This window comes from Crocuta crocuta, unplaced genomic scaffold, assembly GCF_008692635.1.
Source record: "Crocuta crocuta isolate KB4526 unplaced genomic scaffold, BGI_CrCroc_1.0 scaffold15, whole genome shotgun sequence".
In the NCBI taxonomy this organism is placed as follows: domain Eukaryota; kingdom Metazoa; phylum Chordata; class Mammalia; order Carnivora; family Hyaenidae; genus Crocuta; species Crocuta crocuta.
The window spans coordinates 2,345,067-2,363,394 of record NW_027530508.1 but is presented as its reverse complement, the minus strand read 5'-3'; the positions used below and the strand labels follow the sequence as shown (position 1 = coordinate 2,363,394).

The 18,328-nt window shown below is 47.6% G+C and overlaps 1 protein-coding gene across 1 annotated transcript in view; it reads left to right on the top strand.

Annotated features, from left to right (window-relative positions):
- Positions 1-3,962: 3,962 nt before the first annotated feature.
- Positions 3,963-18,328, top strand: part of TMC2 (transmembrane channel like 2) — a 67,559-nt gene continuing 53,193 nt past the window's right edge. The window contains exons 1-2 of the mRNA XM_077767050.1: positions 3,963-3,996; positions 14,290-14,605. Of these exons, the coding sequence (XP_077623176.1) occupies positions 3,963-3,996; positions 14,290-14,605 (350 nt within the window). The remainder of the gene's footprint in view (positions 3,997-14,289; positions 14,606-18,328) is intronic.

Genomic DNA, 18,328 nt, shown 5'->3' with positions numbered 1-18,328 from the left:
GGACACCTGCTTGGCTCAGTCCGTTAAGCGGCTCCCGAATTTGGCTCAGGTCCTGATCTCATAGTTCTGATTTTGAGTCCCGCCCTGGGGCTATGAGCTCGTAGTGCAGAGCCTACTTCATTCAGATCCTCTGTCTCCCTCTCTCTGCCCCTCCCCAACTTGTGTTCACTGTCTCTCAAAACTAAATAAATGTTTTTAAAAATTTTTTTTTAATTTTAAATAAAAAAAGAAGTGACTTTTTACTACAAAAACAAAAAGCTGGGTCTGCCTGTCTGCATCAGACCTGCAACCTCCCCATGAATGCCTGTCATAGTCAAATGTGGATTTCAGTCATCCATCTAATGTAGTGTGTGTGTGTATGTAATTATATTTAAAATACATATATAATTATATTTTAAAACCATGTATACTTTTACATAATTAAAAAAAATTTTTTAAATTTATTTTTGAGAGAGAGACAGTATGAGCAGGGGAGGGGTAGAGAGAGAGGGAGACACAGAATCTGAAGCAGGCTCCAGGCTCTGAGCTGTCAGCACAGAGCTCACTGCAGGGCTCGAACTCATGAACTGCAAGATAATGACCTGAACCAAAGTCGTACGCTTAACTGACTGAGCCACTCAGGTGCCCTGATATATATATAATATATATTTTATATATGTATAATTTTTTAAATTGATGAGATATATAATTTGTATATATAATTTATATACATATAAATTTTTANAAAGTCGGACGCTTAACCGACTAAGCCACCCAGGCACCCCATTAACGAAGGTTTTTGACATAAAAGCACCACTGGATTTGGATGCCTTGTGACTTTTAGTTGAAATTGTACACTGTTTTTGTTGTCATCATATTGGATTTTAGGGTTTTATTTCTCAGATCAAGCCACTCCCAGTGAAAGAGAATTACTACAGAGCTCACTATCCTCAGCCCTAGCAAGATAAATGTTCACCATCCTGATGAAATATTAAGAGCACACCACTCCAATATTACCACTCTTCAGAACGATGTTTATTTACGTTGGGTTGAATGTCCAATATGCGTACCTCAAGTAGTAAGTAGCAAAAGCCAGAGAACTCTGTTGGGAAACATCATTCCAAGTCATATTTTTATTTATTGGTTATTTTTAATGTTTTTTATTTTTTGAGTGAGAGAGAGCATAAGTAGGGGAGGGGCAGAGAGAGAGGGAGACAGAGGATCCGAAGCAGGCTCTGTGCTGATAGGCTGACAGCAGTGAGCCCAGTGTGGGGGTCAAGCTCATGAACCGGGCGATCATGACCTGAGCTGAAGTTGGACACCGAACCGATTGAGCCACCCACCTGTCCGAGTCATATTTTTCAAGTGTTGCATGGCCAGTGTGCCCAAGGCTCTGGCACAAATTCTGAGCACATCATCCTTCAGAGAGTGCCCCAGGCAGAAAGGAGAGTGGCAAAGGAAAATCACAGTGCTGGAAGGAGAGCCAGTTGCAGTATTGGGTTGGAAAGGAGACTGAAATGCAGAGACAGAAGGGAACTGGAAAGGCCCAGAGCTCTCTGGGCCTTAAATGGCACAATAGGGAGTCTGGATTTCATCCTGAGGCCATGGGGTTTCAGGGCAGGGTTTTAAAGCAGGGTCAAGATGTGGTCTTGACCACTTCTGCTTTAAGGGCTCCCCTAGCTTCCATGCAGGAGAAAGATTGAAAGGGCAGGACCAGAAGCCAGGCACCCAGGTGGGAGGCAGACACAGGGACCTTTGGAAAGAACGATATGATATGGTGTGGTCCAGAGTCTTCCAGAAAGGTAAAGAGTGTGCAGGATAAAAGCCTGGTGTGAGGCAGCCATCAGTGCTGGTCCCTTTCCCCAGGGAATGTGAGGACACATTACTTATCTCAGCCTCAGTTTCCCTGTCTGTAAAAAAGAAGAAAAAGATAATGAGGTGATCCTCCTTAGATAATTGTGGAGATGATTAAATAAATCATTTAAAGGGCCTGGCACATGCCTGACAGAAAGGAGTAGAGAGACCTTTCTGAGAGCTCCCAGCCAGGACAGAGCACACAGCGCCGTACAACACACGGGTGACATGAATAAGAGTTATAAAATATTAATGGCATCTCTTTTTGTCACCCCTTGAGCAAGTGGCTCAGACCCAGGTCCCTGGGGCCTCACAAACCCTGTTGGCTCCCCCCATGCCCTGCTGCTGTGGGTGGACCCTTTGGAGATGAGGACAGACTGACCTTCGTCCCTTCCTCAGGGCAGAGTGACACCTGCGTGTGTGTTTCCCTCACCAAGCCCTGGAATTGATATTAAGTGGTGTGCAATGAATAACGCAAAATACTCTGTGTTCGGTTTGACTCCCAAACTTGAACTTGGAATCCCATAGCAACAGTTGTCATAGGTTTTGTTGTGAGACAGAAGACAGTTCTGAATTCCCAGCTTCCCCCTTGAGATGCCAAGCCCTCACCCACCCACCTGGGATGGCAGAAACAGCCCCCCGGAGGGCAGGGGTCTCCGCTTTATTCACTGATCGTTCCCCTGTGCCTACAATGGATTCTAGCCCTAGCGGGTGCCCGGTTTTCTCTGTGGGAAGCAGAGAAGCAGTGTGTTCCCTGATGTAGATGGGCCAGGTGCGGGAACGCGAGGGAATTTCCCTGCAGGAATGAAGGGAATGTAGAAAGTCTTACTCCCTCAGATCACAGAGACCCGGGAAGGGCTGGGAGGGTCCTCACTCATTAGGGGAGGTGGGCAGGCCAGCTGGAGCCCCCTCTGCCAGAGGGATTGCTGGGTTGGGAGAGAAGCTGGCTGCAGTCACACCAGGGCCCCAGTGCTACAGCGTCGAGGCCGGAGAGTGCAAGAGTGCCCCCATTGTCCTGGAATCCTGGGGCTCAGGAGAGGCCAAGTGACAGAAAGATTTCAAGCCTGAGCTGAAGCGTGTGCACTTCAGACTCTTCCTCCTGTGGTAGCTCTTTGGCCCCTTCCCTTCACCAGGGTGGCCAGGCAACGGGTCCTCCTAACAAGTAAATAACAAAGTCTACTGACAGGTTTATAATGGTCATAATTTCAAAGTAGTGATAGGCACCCATGATACTTCCCCCAACAGCTTAACATGCTGAGAAAATGTCTATGACTTCCACTGGGGACAAAAATCACATGTTTTTGAGGGAAAGGCTGTATTTCAAAGACAAGGGAAAATGAAATTGTTATGTCTCCCCCCTTTTCTGCTCATAGGGATCCCAGGTTGAGAACCGCACACCCCAGGGCCTGCCTTGGGGTGGCTGCCTTCCAGAGGATCAACTCGGAACCTCTGGTTTTCAAAGCAGCCAGATGGGTCCTTTCGGGGGGCGGGCAACAGTGGGAAAAGTTGCCGAGCAAGTGACAGGTGTCAGGAGCAGGAGCCATTCATCAGAGGGACCCCAGGACTCCGGCATCCAGATTCAGAGTGTAGATTCCTTGGGCACTGCCCAGACCTACTGATTCGAATGCCCAGTGTCGGTCCTGGGAATCTGCATTTTAAACAGAAGCCCTGGGGATAATTTTCACCAACATTCTAGAACTTTCCTGATGCCTCGTCCCAACTAGAGACTCAGGGTAGAGGGAAAGGGCCCTGGGATGCCTCCCACATCCCCCGTGGCCAGAGTGCTGGTGATGTGGCTGGGAGATGAGCTGGCCCCTCCAGGGCCCCTCCGTGTGTAAGTGATGCCTGAAACATGAGGCGGCACTGCCCCTTTGCTAGGAAACCTGAGTGGAGGAGTGTGTGGCAGGATTGAAGGGCTGGGAACTCCCCGCCTCTTTCCTCACCTCTCTCCCAACCTTCGCCCACCTCCAGTTCAATCTCAAACCAGCCAAGGAGCCCTGGCTGCCATCAGGGCCCAGAAAGGAAGCCTGGCCACCATGAGGGCAGGAAAGCGCCCCAGGCTGAATGAAGATGCACATGGACCAGGAGCGGTGTGAGCCAGCGAGGGGGGCTGAGGAGCTCCTCTGACCATGAGCCGCCAGCTAAAGAGCCTCGGGGAGGAAGGTGAGTGGTCCTCAGCTCCGAGTGCCCCCCCGCCCACCCCAGGGTTCCTGAGCAGCAGCGGGGAACCAGTGGAACAGAGGCACCGGGACCAGGCTTGAGTCCAGGGTCTGCCACCTGCTCGCTGAATGACCCCAGTCTGGTTATCCGGCCTCTCCCAGCTTCACCCATGAGATGGACCAAGGCAACTTGCTCCCAGGCATGACCACTGAAGGGACTGAAAAGGGCGTGTGTCCAGTACTATGCACGGTGCTGGTGTTAAGCGGCAGAGCCCTGAGAGCCCACCCGGGGTTTAGCCTCCTGCTTTCCTGGTTAGAATTGCCTTTCCGCAGCAATCCCCTCAGCAGACTTCTCTGTCTGTCTGTCTGTCTGTTTGTCTGGGGCAGGGAGGGTGTGGGGATGTTCTAACCTCATGTCTGCTCCAGGGGGTCAGAGATTTGTCAGGACTGGGGGAGCTTGTTCGTAAAATGATCGGGGCCAGATCCTCGTCTGGGGCATTGGGACCAGCTGAGGGTTCCCACAGCGAGATGGGGGTGATCCATGGAGGGGGACTCCTAGAGGTCGGTCACCCGGCATGCTCTATCTCTTCCAGCAGGCAGTGGAGTGAGGCAGCAGGCAAGGAGCAGCTCTCCGGGAACAGGTGAGGTGGGACGATGCCTGAGGTGGGGTGTGTGTGAGATGGAGTGATGCATTCCGGGTCCAGCCGCCCCACCCAGCGTTCTCTTCAACCCTCTCCTCCTCTCCTCTCCCCTCCCTTTCCCTTCCCCCCACCTCTTAAGGAGCCCTGGGTCGGGGGGGGCGGGGGCGTGAGGGCAAGTGTTTTAATTGGGGAAGGGACACAATGCTGCGCAGAGAGGGCCCGCCTGCAGCCCAGAGCTAGGGACACTGAGCTGAGCCTCAGGAAGCAGTGACCATTGGCAGGGAAACGCCGTCTGGGCAGCGGGTAGGTGGCAGAACCAGGGCTCACACCCGGGCCACCTGACTCCAGACGGCACACTCCTAACCTCCACGCAGTGCCAGCAGTAGTGGGGCTAGGCCACCTTCCCATCAGCAATGCGGCCACAAGCTCTTCTGCGAGGCGGGGAGGGCTTTACCCAGAGCAGGGCCACCTGCTCCAGGAGGAGTCGGCAGGAGAGAACCCCCACCCCCACCCCGCACCGTGGCCATAAGGAGGACAGAAGCCACACCCACAGGCCAGGGATCCTACACTTCAGGTCATGAGACGTGTTGTGGAGACTATGATGCCGTTTCCTCCTCCTTGAATCTCCCCAGTAAGCAAGGAAGCAGAATCACGGGAAAGAATGGACTTCTGGGGTGAGGGCGGAAGATTACCCTGGCCGGTTCTGAGGGGGAGGGTCGTTCCCCGGGGCTCGTCCGGGCCCCCACCCAGGTACACGGTACTGGCATGGAGGAACTAGGCAGCCTTCGCCTCCTCTGCCAAGCCCTTCTGTCTTGTCACCCTCTGCTCCCCCACTGCCAGGGGCCTGAGTCCCTTCATGACAAGTCGGGGGGTAGGGGCAAGAACCCAAGAGCAAGACTTGTGGAAAAGCCAGGACCCTGGGCAGGAGGGAGGGGCCAGGGAGCCACCACTGGCATCTCAGCCCTCCTTCCTGCCCCCAGAGTTCCAGAGCTGCCCCTTGGCCACACTCTGTCCTCCCTACCCCGGCCGCCATCCAGCCATTACTTCCCTGCAGACATGGGGACAAGCGTTAGAAAGTGTGCCTGCATGTGGCTGGACGAGCAACCCTTTCCCCACAGGAGGGTCGGCTCTCTTGGTGACAGTTATCTAGACGTAGGGTGCTCCGATCTGGTTCTCCACACTCCATTCTCCCTGCCCAGGACCCTCCTCTCCATGTCCCTCCTGCACCCACTCGGCCCACCCACCACGCCTCGGTGTCACCGGTGGGCACATGGTCCTCAAGCAGGACTGAGATGGAAAGTCGTTTTGCCTAAAACACAAACATCTTCCTACTGAAATATGCCACTCATCCCCCACCCCTCTTGCCATGCTCCCTTCTCCCATAAAAAAAGAGGAAATGGGTCAGAGTTTTCATTTCAAGGGTCCAGATGATCAAGGAATACAGCGGGAATACAGTTAAATATTGGGAATCCGTGAAATTAACTGAAGCGCAATTACGTGAAGATTTTCATTTCAATTCTCTGGAGTCACCTCTGGGGGGATCTGAGATCCTGTTCCTTCCAGCTTCTAGGATATGGAGAGGACAAAAATGTCTGAGAATACAAAGTTATTTTCTCAAAATAATTACAATTTGTCATCCCGTTAGTTGAGGAGGAGGGTCAGAACTCGCCCACCTTCCAGATCATTCAGTAAAGGTATTTAACGGTTAAAATCACCAAGCTGGAGGGTGAGTCAGACCCTGCTGGGCTTCCAGCATCTCCTCTGCCGATTTTCACTTTGGATCAGGTCCATGTGCATGAAGACACCTGTTACGAGTGAGGGAGTACATGCTGGGCTTGGAGGTCTTCCTAATGTAGCAGCTGCTTTTCTGGCTCCTAAATTATTCATTAGGTGGAGTCCATGGAACACTGACTGTAAAGAAAAACTAAAGTGGAAGAGGCTTGGGGAAGATTGAGGAGCAAATTCTGGCTTGCTTTCCACATTCCAGATGAATTTCACTCAGTTGGGAAATAACATTACTAAAGGAATTACAGCCTGTAAAAAATGCATGAACCCTTGGCTTCTATCTATAGTGTTTGGAAGAATGCTTGGTATATAGCTCATTGCCAGAAAGAAAGCCATTTGTTAGCTGATTGAGGACACACAGAGCTCAGAAGAAGACGCAGATATATATTGACATTTTTACCCAGTTCTTGAAAGCAACATGGAGCTGGTATTGGACAGGGCCCAGGAGACCTCTTGCACACACTCTCTGCTCTTCTGTCCTCTCTGAGAGCATAGCTCAGTTCTAGAACTCCCCTAAAGGGTCACAGCTGCAGTAACAAACACTTTCTCACATTAGCTCCCGGTCTTTGGAGGGGGTGGATTTGCTTCTGGCTCCATCCCTCCTTCATGATGGGGCCCGACGCCTTCCAGAGCCATGGGGAAGAATATCTACAGGACAAATCCATCTCTCACTGGCTGATACTGACCAGCTTCCTAACTTGGATGAGTTATCATTACACTTAAATAACCTTGCTTTACATTGTCGGACTGAAACCCTTTTCCCTTGGGAGAGGAGTCAGAGAAGAAAGAAGTCAGGAAAGGAGTGGGCCAAGAAAACCTATCCGACCACACATACAATTGCCTGTCTTCGCATCTATAAACAGTGCTCGCTGCTTTTCAATGAGCGGACACCAGTTACCTCCTGCGATAACTGCAGCAATAAGAAATCGAGTCCCAAAGATTATTAATGGTGGAGTCAGACCCTTGCTTGGTGCCTTTTCTTGGCCTTCACAGCAAACATCCTCACAGAGCCTGCCCTGCAATGACCAGGAACCGGTGTCCCAACCCCACAGCAGTTTCCTAAAGTCATGTTAATGAAGACAGAGGTATCACACAAAGTCATCTTAATGTGAACACTAAGATGTAGTTTTGGGTTCTCTGCGTCTGGGCTGGCTGTGGTGTAAGATGGCTTCTGTTCTCAGTTGGTCCTTGTGGTCATTATTCAGCCCCAAATGAAGGTCAGACCATCAATATCTGAGAGCATCAACTCAGATCTTCACCGCTGTTTGAGGTATCATAGTTGCATGTCAATCATCTGTGGATAGTTGCATCAAGCTCCCAAGTTTCTGGGGGCCGTTGTTTCAGCCTGTGTGTGAGGTTTTCCAGTTCTTTCTTCTGCATGACCTTTTGCTGAGTCATTTGACGCATAGCAGCTATGCAACAGTGTTCAAAACTCTGGAGATCGCACACCTGAACACTGGGACACAGACAAATACAAAGAGAAGAATTATAACCACAGTTTGTATAGTTCACTTTTCAGCCAGGAGCCAAGAATGCCCAGCCTAAATAAAAGAACAAATCTCATGTACAATCGGAAAAGTCCATGGAACCAAATATGGGATCAAAGTTTCCAGCTTCCTGATATCTTTGTTTACTTCTTGGATCTTTTTAGTAATATTAAAGATCTCAGAGGTCGTCAGGAATACAAGTACAGCATTCCTCCCCTGAACGGTGCACATTACCCTCGGCAGGCTGAAATACATCTGAAGCAGCTCTGCTATAAATCACCTCCCATCCAATTTCATAAACCTCTCAGGAGATGTGTTCTTGGTGGCATTGTCTAATCACCTTTTATTATCTCAATAATAACATGTAAGGTTCATTTTACCATTCAGACCTCTTCTAAAGTATGGAAATGAAAGTCCTGAATTTCACAATTCCCCTAGAGTAGTGAGGATTTCAGTTCTGGAATCAAATTTTCTTTCTTCAATGAAACTGTTTACTAATCTTGTTTTCCTAGAGGACAAACTAATGGGCCAAAATGGATCCTGGGTGACGTCAGAAGCAATCCTGAGAATAGGTATTAGTTTACCTAAGTAACAAGTTCCTGTCTGATTTGCGAATAATAGGAGGCTTCTGTACCATATCTAATACCAGTCACTGGGGACCACATAGTGATCTGGTTTGGGCCAAAATACTACTAAGGGATTGTGAAATAATGCTGTAAAGTTTTGGCACCATTCATCAAAAATAGTTTGGTGTCAGGTAGTGAATTTTGTAGTATCAAGATTATTAGGCAGGTCTAAAGGAAAAGTAACATGTCTTTCTTGTTGATCTGTGAAAGCAAGACAGTCTCCAAAAATACACCACCTGTTCCCTGATCTCCTTCTAAGTTCTAGTTCAAGTGAAAGTTCAGTTACAAACACTGGCTGTTACCAAAGGTCCCTAACTACTGTTTCAGCAGAGTCAAGGCCCTCCTAGGATGTGATGGAGGTTTTGGATTTCCGGCCACCTGGCCTGTTGTGGAATTTACCATCTAAAACACCACTCAATGGTCGAGTCCAGTTTCTCAGAAAACCAGCTGATTTCTTACATGGAACTGGGACCAGTGATAGCTGAGTGATTCCCAAGGGAAATATGCACTTTAGCCAGTTCATGGGTGAATTGTAACTGGGTGTTGGATTCATACCAAGGAGTGATTAAGGAAGCAATATTAGAAATAGGGACTTATTAGTAACACAACTAAAAGTGCCCTTATGTTAGTATAGGATGGAATTTAGGTTGAAGAATAGAAAATGGGAATGCAGGCTACAAAGTGACAGTCTATGGCCTTGTTTCATGCATCTTGGGCACAACTGTCTATATCTAAAGACTGTCTGCCTCAAGAGGGCTCCAAGGCACCCTCAGCCAGAGGTCACCAGTAGGGATGGTCTTCCGGTAATTTGAAGATGGTGATGTCTCTTCAGTTGAAGGACATGAATGCAAGATTCAACCCCTTGAGAGTTTCACTACTGTGCTAGTTGTTAACAATACCTGCTAGAGTCCTTCCAGTCAGGGTTCTGAGGCTGTCCTTTGATTAAAGATAAAAACTCTAGACTACAGCTGAGGTTTCAAAGAAGTTTCAGGGTAAAACAAGTAGTATCTATAGGTGACAGAGACTTAGATGGCTGTGGTTATCTTATTACTGATAACTTTCAAGAGTGAAATGTTTCAGGGGCTCCTGGGTGGCTCAGTCAGTTGAGCGTCCGACTTCGGCTCAGGTCATGATCTCACGGTTCATGGGTTCGAGCCCCGCATCAGGCTCTGTGCTGACAGCCAGCTCAGAGCCTGGAGCCTGTTTTGGATTCTGTGTCTCCCTCTTTCTGACCCTCCCCTGCTCACAGTGTCTCTCTTTCTCTCTCTCTCTCTCTCTCTCAGAAATAAAGAAAAACATTCAAAAAAGTGAAATGTTTTATAGCAGAAATGAAACTGACCAGGAAATTTGGTTGTTTCTATAGGATGCAAAACAAACATGCTAAGGCAACCTAAAAATTTTGAGCAAAATGTTTATAATGAGTAAGCATGTTTTTATATAGACAGGAAACGTTATATCTGACTTATAAAAATGGTCAAATGTAATCTTTGCAGAGAAAAATATATTGAGGTATAATTTATAATTAGATAAATGCATATACATAATATATATGTATTATAACATATCTATATGTTATAACAAGACTATATCAAGAACATAAGAAAAATAGATCAAGAATATTATGTAAAGAGGGACACCTGGTGGCTCTGTCAGTTAAGTGTCTGACTTTTGATTTTGGCTCAGGTCATGATCTCACACTTGGTGAGATCAAGTCCCAGACAGGACTATCAGCACAGAGCCTGCTTGGGATTCTCTCTCTGTCTCTGTCTCTCTCTCTCTCCCTCTCTCTCTGCACTTCCCCAGCTCACATGCATGTGTTCTCTCTCTCTCTCTGTGTCTCAAAATAAATAAACTTTTTTTAAAAAAGAATATTATGGGGCACCTGGGTGGCTTAGTCGGTTAAGCGTCCGACTTTCACTTAGGTCATGATCTCACGGTTCGTGGGTTCGAGCCCCGCGTCGGGCTCTGTGCTGACTGCAAGCTCAGAGCCTGGGGCCTGTTTCAGTCTGTGACTCCCTCTCTCTCTGACCCTCCCCTGCTCACGCTGTCTCTCTCTCTCTCTCTTCTAGAAATAAATAATAAAACATTAAAAAAAATAAAAATAAAAAAAATAAAAAAGAATATTATGTAAAGAGATTCATTAAGTCCAGAGTAGATCCTAAGCATGTGTTGTTTTGTTTTGTTTTGAGAGAGAGAGAGAGAGAGAGAGAGCGAGCATACATGCACATGTGTACTGGAGAGGCAAAGGGAGAGGGAAAGAGAGAATCTTTTTTTTTTAAGGACAGAGAAAATCTTAAACAGGTTCCACCCCCAGTGCAGAGACTAATGTGGGCTTGATCTCACAACTGTGAGCCGAAATCAAGAGTTGGACACTTAACCTACTGAGCCACCAGGTGCCCCAGCAGTGGATTTTAATACAACTCTATAGGTAAATCTGATGTGCATTTCCAGTTGAAAAGCACTGGCCTAAAAGATGCCAGATTCAAATTAAAGAATATTATTATCAAATAAACATTTTAAATGATAACTGAATTGTGACTGATCATTATACTGTTTTGTAACATCAGGCATGTCACCTTCAGGACTCTGATTAATGGAAATAAGTCATGGACAGCAAGGGCAATGACAAATCTCTCAGAACTGCCCATAGGGCATACAGTTGCTGAAATATTTAAACATTTGACCTATATCCATTTAACCTAGAAAAGGCTAAGCATCTTTTCTGATTTGACAACTCTTCCCATGAAACTCTAACAGTAACATATCAAATAATCCTAATTGTTTCCGGCACCTCTCTTTGTTAAAGGGTGGAAGGAAAAGTCTTTGTGATTTTCCAGGGACCTTCCGGGAAATCTCAAAGATCGTTTTAGATACAAAAGATATTCTGAAAGTTATTTTACTTCATTTTACACTTAGGACTCAATCTTAGAAACAAGAAATCAACAGTTGTCAGATTTGAGCACTTAAGATAGGATCGTGGGTGACTTAGAAAACCATATCTGGCTACTCATTTGTTTTATGGCCAGAATGTCATCTATCTTCGTGAATGTTCCATGTGAGCTCAAGAAGAATGTGTATTCTACTGTTGTTGGATTAAGTATTCTATAAACTTCAATTAGATCCAGTTGATCGATGGTACTGCTCAGTTCAACTATGTCCTTACTGACATAAGGCACATACTGACATATGTGCCTGCTGGATCTGTTGATTACTGACAAAGGGGCTGGACTTACCAACTGTAACTGGATTTGCCTGTTTCTTCTTGCAGTTCTATCAGTTTTTGGTGTTGTGTTGTTAGACACATACATGTTAAGGATTGTTATGTCTTCTTGGAAAACTGATCTTTTTAGCATTATACAATGCCCTACTTTTTCCCTGATAATTTTCCCTGCTCTGAAATCTGCTTTGTCTGAAATTAGTACAGTTACTCTAGCTTTCTTTTGGTTCGTGTTAGCATGGTATATTTTTCCCCATCCCTTAACTTGTAATCTGTATTTGTCTTTATATTTAAAGTGGATTTCTTGTCTTTTTCAATATCAACTCTGACAACCTCTTTCTTTAATTGGTATATTTGGACCATTGTTGTTAAAGTGATTGTTGATATAGTTAGAATAACATTTGCCGTATCTGTTGCTGTTTTATTCATTGCCCTTGGTTTTTTTGTTCCTATTTTTGTCTTCCACCCTTCCTTTATGTTTTGTGGTTTTGACTGAGAATGTCCTAGGATACCAGTTTCTCTCCCTTTTTAGCATATCAGTTATGCTTTTTTTAGTGGTTTCACTAGAGTTTGCAATATCCATTTACAATTAACAATAGGTCCACTTTCAAATAACATTATACCACTTCATGGGTGGTGCATATACCTTATAACAGAGTATTTCCAGTTCCTCCTTCTTGTTCCTTTAACACAGCTGTCATTCATTTCACTTATCCATAAACTACAATCATCTATTATTATGTTAAACAAACTCTTATCTGTTGGATCAGTTAAGAATAGGATCTCAGATCTCAGCTTAGAAGTTTTCTCCTTCAAAAGGCCTTCCTTAAATCTAGGTGAAGCCCACCCTGTGCTTCTTGCATCATAGAACTGATCACACCATCTCTTCCACTAACTCAAAATGTGTTGAGGGACAGAATCTCTTCAGTCTCATTTGCTGCTATAGCCTGTAGCCAAGCAGGCAGGCACATTATCCATTTGAATATGCCACCAATATCCTAGTTTGAAATCCAAAAAGAGAACTTTGACTAGTTTCTCTCTGAACCTCATTGGAAATTTCATTCACTGAATCTAACTCCAGCTTCCATCACACTTGCCCTGATGCTATCTCAGTTGGATTTCCCTACCACACTCTGAGGTAGGTGCCTATAGATCTATCGGGTTCCCTGGAAAGAGAGCCTGATATGGGGATTCATGGGCATGTGATTTATTGAGGGTGGCTCTCAGGAGACAAGGATTGAGGGAAGCAGGATAGGGCAAGGGAAGGAATCGAGCAAGGATGTGTGTTCAAATGGACTCTAACCAAGGCCTGATTCCACAGGAAACTCTGGATTATGAATGAGCAACAGACTTGCTCAGCTTTTGGGCAGAGGACTGGACTTTTATACCTGTGTATCAGTTAGTAATTGGCCATGGGCTGACTCAAGGAGAGGAAAGGGATGTAAACTTCTGGGAATTTCCTGGCAAGATGGCTCCCATCAACCAAAAGCTCCCTGGAGACGGGAGAGCCTGTGAGCTGTTAGAGCCACCATGCCCAGGAGCCGAGGGATGATGCAGTGGCATCACTGTCAGATGTCAGTCACTGTTCTGTGTTCATTAAACAGCTGATGGAGTAAGTATGAACATCCCCATGTTAGATGTGCCGAGACTCAGAGAGGTCAAGTGACTTGCTCAAAGACACCCAGCTAGTAAGTGATGAAGAGGTTGGTTATTAATACCAGAACTTCATGATAACTTTTCCTGTATTTAATTAGTAAATTTGTGAATAGTTGTACTTAGTCTAGCTGTTGGGCAAACTGTTGAGGAAATTTCATACTGTAGATTCTGTTCAACCAGGCCATTTGCCAGTGCTACAGAGTCATGGTTGATACACACACACACACACACACACACACACACACACACACACACAGAGGCAGGGTCAGGTGAGGCTTTCTCCCTGGAGAAAGGAGCCTGCTCGGCCCTTCTGCGTCAGTGGTCCAGACAGAGCCTTGCCAAACAGAGACCAGAGCTTGGCCTTGGCCTGGTCAGGAGATGAATCCATTTGGACCCCAAGGAGTTGCACACCCACAAAGGGCAAAGGCATGTGCCTAAATCTCTACCTGAGCTTTATTATTTTTTGTAATATTTATTTATTTTTGAGAAAGAGCACGAGTGTGTGTGCATGAGTGGGGGAGGGACAGAGAGAGGAAAAGAGAATCCCAAGCAGGCTCCACACTGTCATCCCAGAGCCCGTTGCCGGGCTCAAACCCACGAACCACGAAATCATGACCTGAGCCAAAATCAAGAGTCAGTCGCTCAACCAACTAAGCCACCCAGGTGCCCCCCTCTACCTGAGGTTTAGGCAAGAGCGTGGGAGTGACAGCAGGTCCAAAGAGGGAGACATTAATTCTCATCCCAGACCAGAGGCTCTGAAAGATGTGGCCTTTGGAGTCAACAAGCTCCAGGAACTATCTTGGACATCTGATTTCCCACAGCTGGGGGCACTTTCCTGGGGTGGAAGCTGGTGAGGCCACAACTGTCCAATTCCGGCCCCTACAGGTGACAGGTCCGGGAGGAGACCCTCGAAGAAGCGGGCTCTCAGAGCTGAGGGTGCAGCAGGTAGGCGCGGAGCCCAGCCTGGCCAGAAGGAACGGGTCAGGGGCAGCCCAGGGCCGGGGTCCCCTCGGAGGAAGCAGGCAGAGCGCAGGAGACACCGAGAAGAGCTGGGGGAGCGGGGGAGGAGCTCCGCAGAGAGGACCTGCTCGGAGAGAAGGAAGGATAGGAGGACTTCCTTCAAGGAGCAGAGAGCACCTTCAAAGAAGGAAAAGGAGGTGCCAAGGAAGGAGGAGACATGGAAGCGACTGAAGAAACACAGGTATGCTGTGATTCCGATTCAGGTGCGTTTTTGATCAGTGCTCTCCTCTCCTTTGGCCCTTCTCCCTCCCCCAACAAAGGGCTCATGTCCCCTCCGCTGGTATAGGTGACCCCTCCTCTCTCCTGTTTCTGTTTGTCCCTCCTTTTCCCACCACCCAGCTCTCCCCATCTGGGGCAGAAATGGGAGGAGGATCTTGGCCACGCTAGGCGGACAGGACACTGGGCACTCTCAACTGCCATGCCTCCTGTCTGGCAAATACAAGTGGAAGTACTGGGGGAGGGGGTGACATGGCAGCGGGTGGGACAAGATCCCAAGTCTCCTAAATCTCAACTGGTGACTCGCCGCAGCTCTTAAAGAGCTGAGAAAAATGAACAAAATTGGATTTAGCAGTCATCGTAAGACTTAAGCACACCACTTCCCCCATCTGGACCTGTGTCCTCTTCGGTGAAATGTGGCGTTGATTGAGAGGACCTTCAAGGATTCCAGCAGCCCTGAAACCTAGGAGGTGGGGGTTTTGTTTTGTTCCGTTTGTCCTTTGTTCTGTCAGCGCTGGCACACGTGGGTTCAGAGACAGAGCCAGCTGAAGGGATCAGCAAGTCAGGATTCTGGTCCCATTCTTTGCTACCAGTTTTGATGGGACATCACCTTCTCTTTGCCTCCCTTGTTGGCTTTCCTCACTTCCTGGGGTGTTTTAAGAATCCCTGTTGATAATGACTGCAGAGGCTTTTGAAATAGTGGGAGGAAGCACGGCTATGATGAAGGTGATGTTCCTTCCCATTAGAGTCTAACCCCCTCAGTAAGATGCTCATTGCCCCTCCCTGCCTTTACAGAGGGAACTGAGGCCCTCAAAAGAGCCACTGATTTCTTCTGTCACCCATGCCGGTCATCCCTGGCTTGTTAGGGCTTTTGTCTCCTGCCTGATTGTCCTTGGACATAAGCTAAAGGGATAAAGAGTGCAGGTGCGGGGCGCCTGGGTGGCTTAGTCGGTTGGGCGTCCGACTTTCGCTTAGGTCATGATCTCGCGGTTCGTGGGATCGAGCCCCGCGTCGGGCTCTGTGCTGACTGCCAGCTCAGAGCCTGGAGCCTGTTTCAGTCTGTGACTCCCTCTCTCTCTGACCCTCCCCTGCTCACGCTGTCTCTCTCTCTCTCTCTCCTAGAAATAAATAAAACATTAAAAAAAAAATTAAAAAAAAAGAGTGCAAGTGCCCATAGCAACTTAAAGAGAACTCGAATGCACGTTGCTCAGGCCCTGGAGTGGCCTGAGCGTTAGGGGGGGCTGCCTCACCCCAAGCAGACCTCAGGTGTCTGGACGGCAGAGGCAAAGTAAGGGGTGCCCTTCTCAGCTGAGTGCCTCGGCAGGGCATAGAGAGACGGAAGAGACTCAGTCGTGTTCCCAGATGCTGACAGTCTAGCAGGAGAGTTAGGACATGGGCATCAGTCATCACCAGACGAGGTGGGAATGCCCTCTCGGTGGGGCACTGGACCATCGGGCTTCTCCAAGGAGAAGGTAAGCATTTCAGCTGGTCCTTGAAGCACAGGGAGACTTCAAACAAGCAAAGCCTGAATGCCCTGCACCCACAGGCTGAGGGAACCCCTGAGGAGAGACCCAAAGGGAGCCATCATGGGGTGTGCATGAGGCATGGCAAGACACCCTGAGGCTGGCCAGGGAGGTGTCACCCCTCTTCTCTCCTCTGGCCCATGATGCCTCCTCTGTTCTTTGAGTTCCTCAGAAATTAAAACTGACGGGGGCTGCTGCAAATTGTTCTCTAAAACCTGCAGGTACCCAAGCCCACATCTTATATTTACGTTTATGGAACTGGCTGAGAGGGCTGCCTGGGCCTGGCCTTCTCCATCCAGCCCCTCCATCACCCTGTGGGCCGCTGTCCCTGAGTGAAGGACACTGTGAGGAGCACGCACAACAGCTGAAATTTTGCCGCAGCCCGGGGGGCACCTGGGTGGCTCGGTCAGTTGAGCGTCCCACTTTGGCCCAGGCCATGATCTGATGGTTCACGAGTTCGAGCCCCACATCGGGCTCTGTACTGACAGCTTGGAGCCTGGAGCCTGCTTTGGATTCTGTGTCTCCCTCTCACTCTGCCCCTCCCCCACTTGTTCTCTCTCTCTCTCTCTCTCTCTCTCTCTCTCTCTCTCTCTCTCTCTCTGTCTCCCTCTCTCTCAAAAATAAGTAAACGTTAAAAAATGGGGAGCTTTTAAAATTGTGTGGCAGCCAAACACGCACAGTCTTGTCTGTGAGATGCTGACGTNTTCCTTATAGATTTTGGATACTAGCCCTTTATCTGATATGTTGTTTACAACTATCTTTTCCCATTTGATCGGTTGCTTATTAGTTTTATTGTTTCCTTTGCTGTGCAGAAGATTTTTACCTTGATGAAGTCCCAATAGTTCATTTTTGCCCTTGATTCGCTTGCCTTTGGGGATGTGTCAAGTAAGAAATTGCTGCAGTTGAGGTCAACTTCACTTTTATTTAAGTGTTTTTTAAATTTTATTTTGAGGGGCGCCTGGGTGGCTCAGTCGGTTAAGCGTCCAACTTCGGCTCAGGTCATGGTCTCACTGTTTGTGGGTTCGAGCCCCACGTCGGGCTCTGTGCTGACAGCTAGCTCAGAGCCTGGAGCCTGCTTCAGATTCTGTATCTCCCTCTCTCTCTGACCCTCCCCTGCTCACGCCGCCTCTCTCTCTCTCTCTCTCTCAGAAATAAATAAAAAACATTAAAAAAATTTTTTAATTTTATTTTGAGAGAGAGAGAGAAAATAAGCAGGGGAGGGACAGAGAGAGAAGGAGAGAGAGAGAGAGAGAGAGAGAGAGAGAGAGAGAGAATCCCAAGCAGGCTCCACACCATCAGCACGGAGCCCAACTTGGGGCTCGATCTCACGAACTGTGAGATGACGACCTGAGTGGAAACCAAGAGTCCGCTTAACTGACTGAGCCACCCAGGCACCCCTCATTTAACCTCATTTTAATTCGGCCTTAATACTGCTGAGTTGACCCAAGAGTGAGTGAATTTACTTAACTTGGATGGACAGCTGTAGTTTTGAAATCAACTTCACTTTGAAGGCGATGCATTTCTTCTTTTAAAAAAAAAGATGGGCAACTGCTTTTGTCCATGCAGATGCAAATGTCAGAGGAAAATGATATTCTGCCAGGTAATTCATTTGTTAGGAAATATTTAGGTATGTCTAAAACAACTTGGGTACGTGGGTCTACCTTTTCAACTATAAATTTTGTGAAATCCAGATAGAAATCAAATATGTTCAATGAAAATTTAATGTCTGAATTGACACACGCAGTGGTTGTGAGCTGGTCACAAGACTTTGAAGACAGTTCTAGAAGAATATACGATGGCTCATTAATAATTTTTATATTGGTTACGGGTGAAAATTATAATTTTTGACATGTTGGATTCAATGAAATGTATTATTAAAATTAACTTACCCGTCTCCTTTTGCCACGTTAATGCGGTTAACTAGAAAATTTTAAATGACATCGCGCGGCTCGGGTTATATTTCTACCAGGCAACGCTGTGCTAGAATGTAGCGGGAGGGGAGAACTCCGAGAAATTGAGTTGGGGGAGGCGACTCTCCCAGTGTCTTCGGCCACAGGACAGAGTGGTGGCCTCTTCTGATAAGCGCTGGGAGTCCCTGAGGGCTTCTGAACAGGGGCGGGCCTCCGAGGGGTGGTCAGGGCTGGGAGGGTCTGCGAACACAGTCC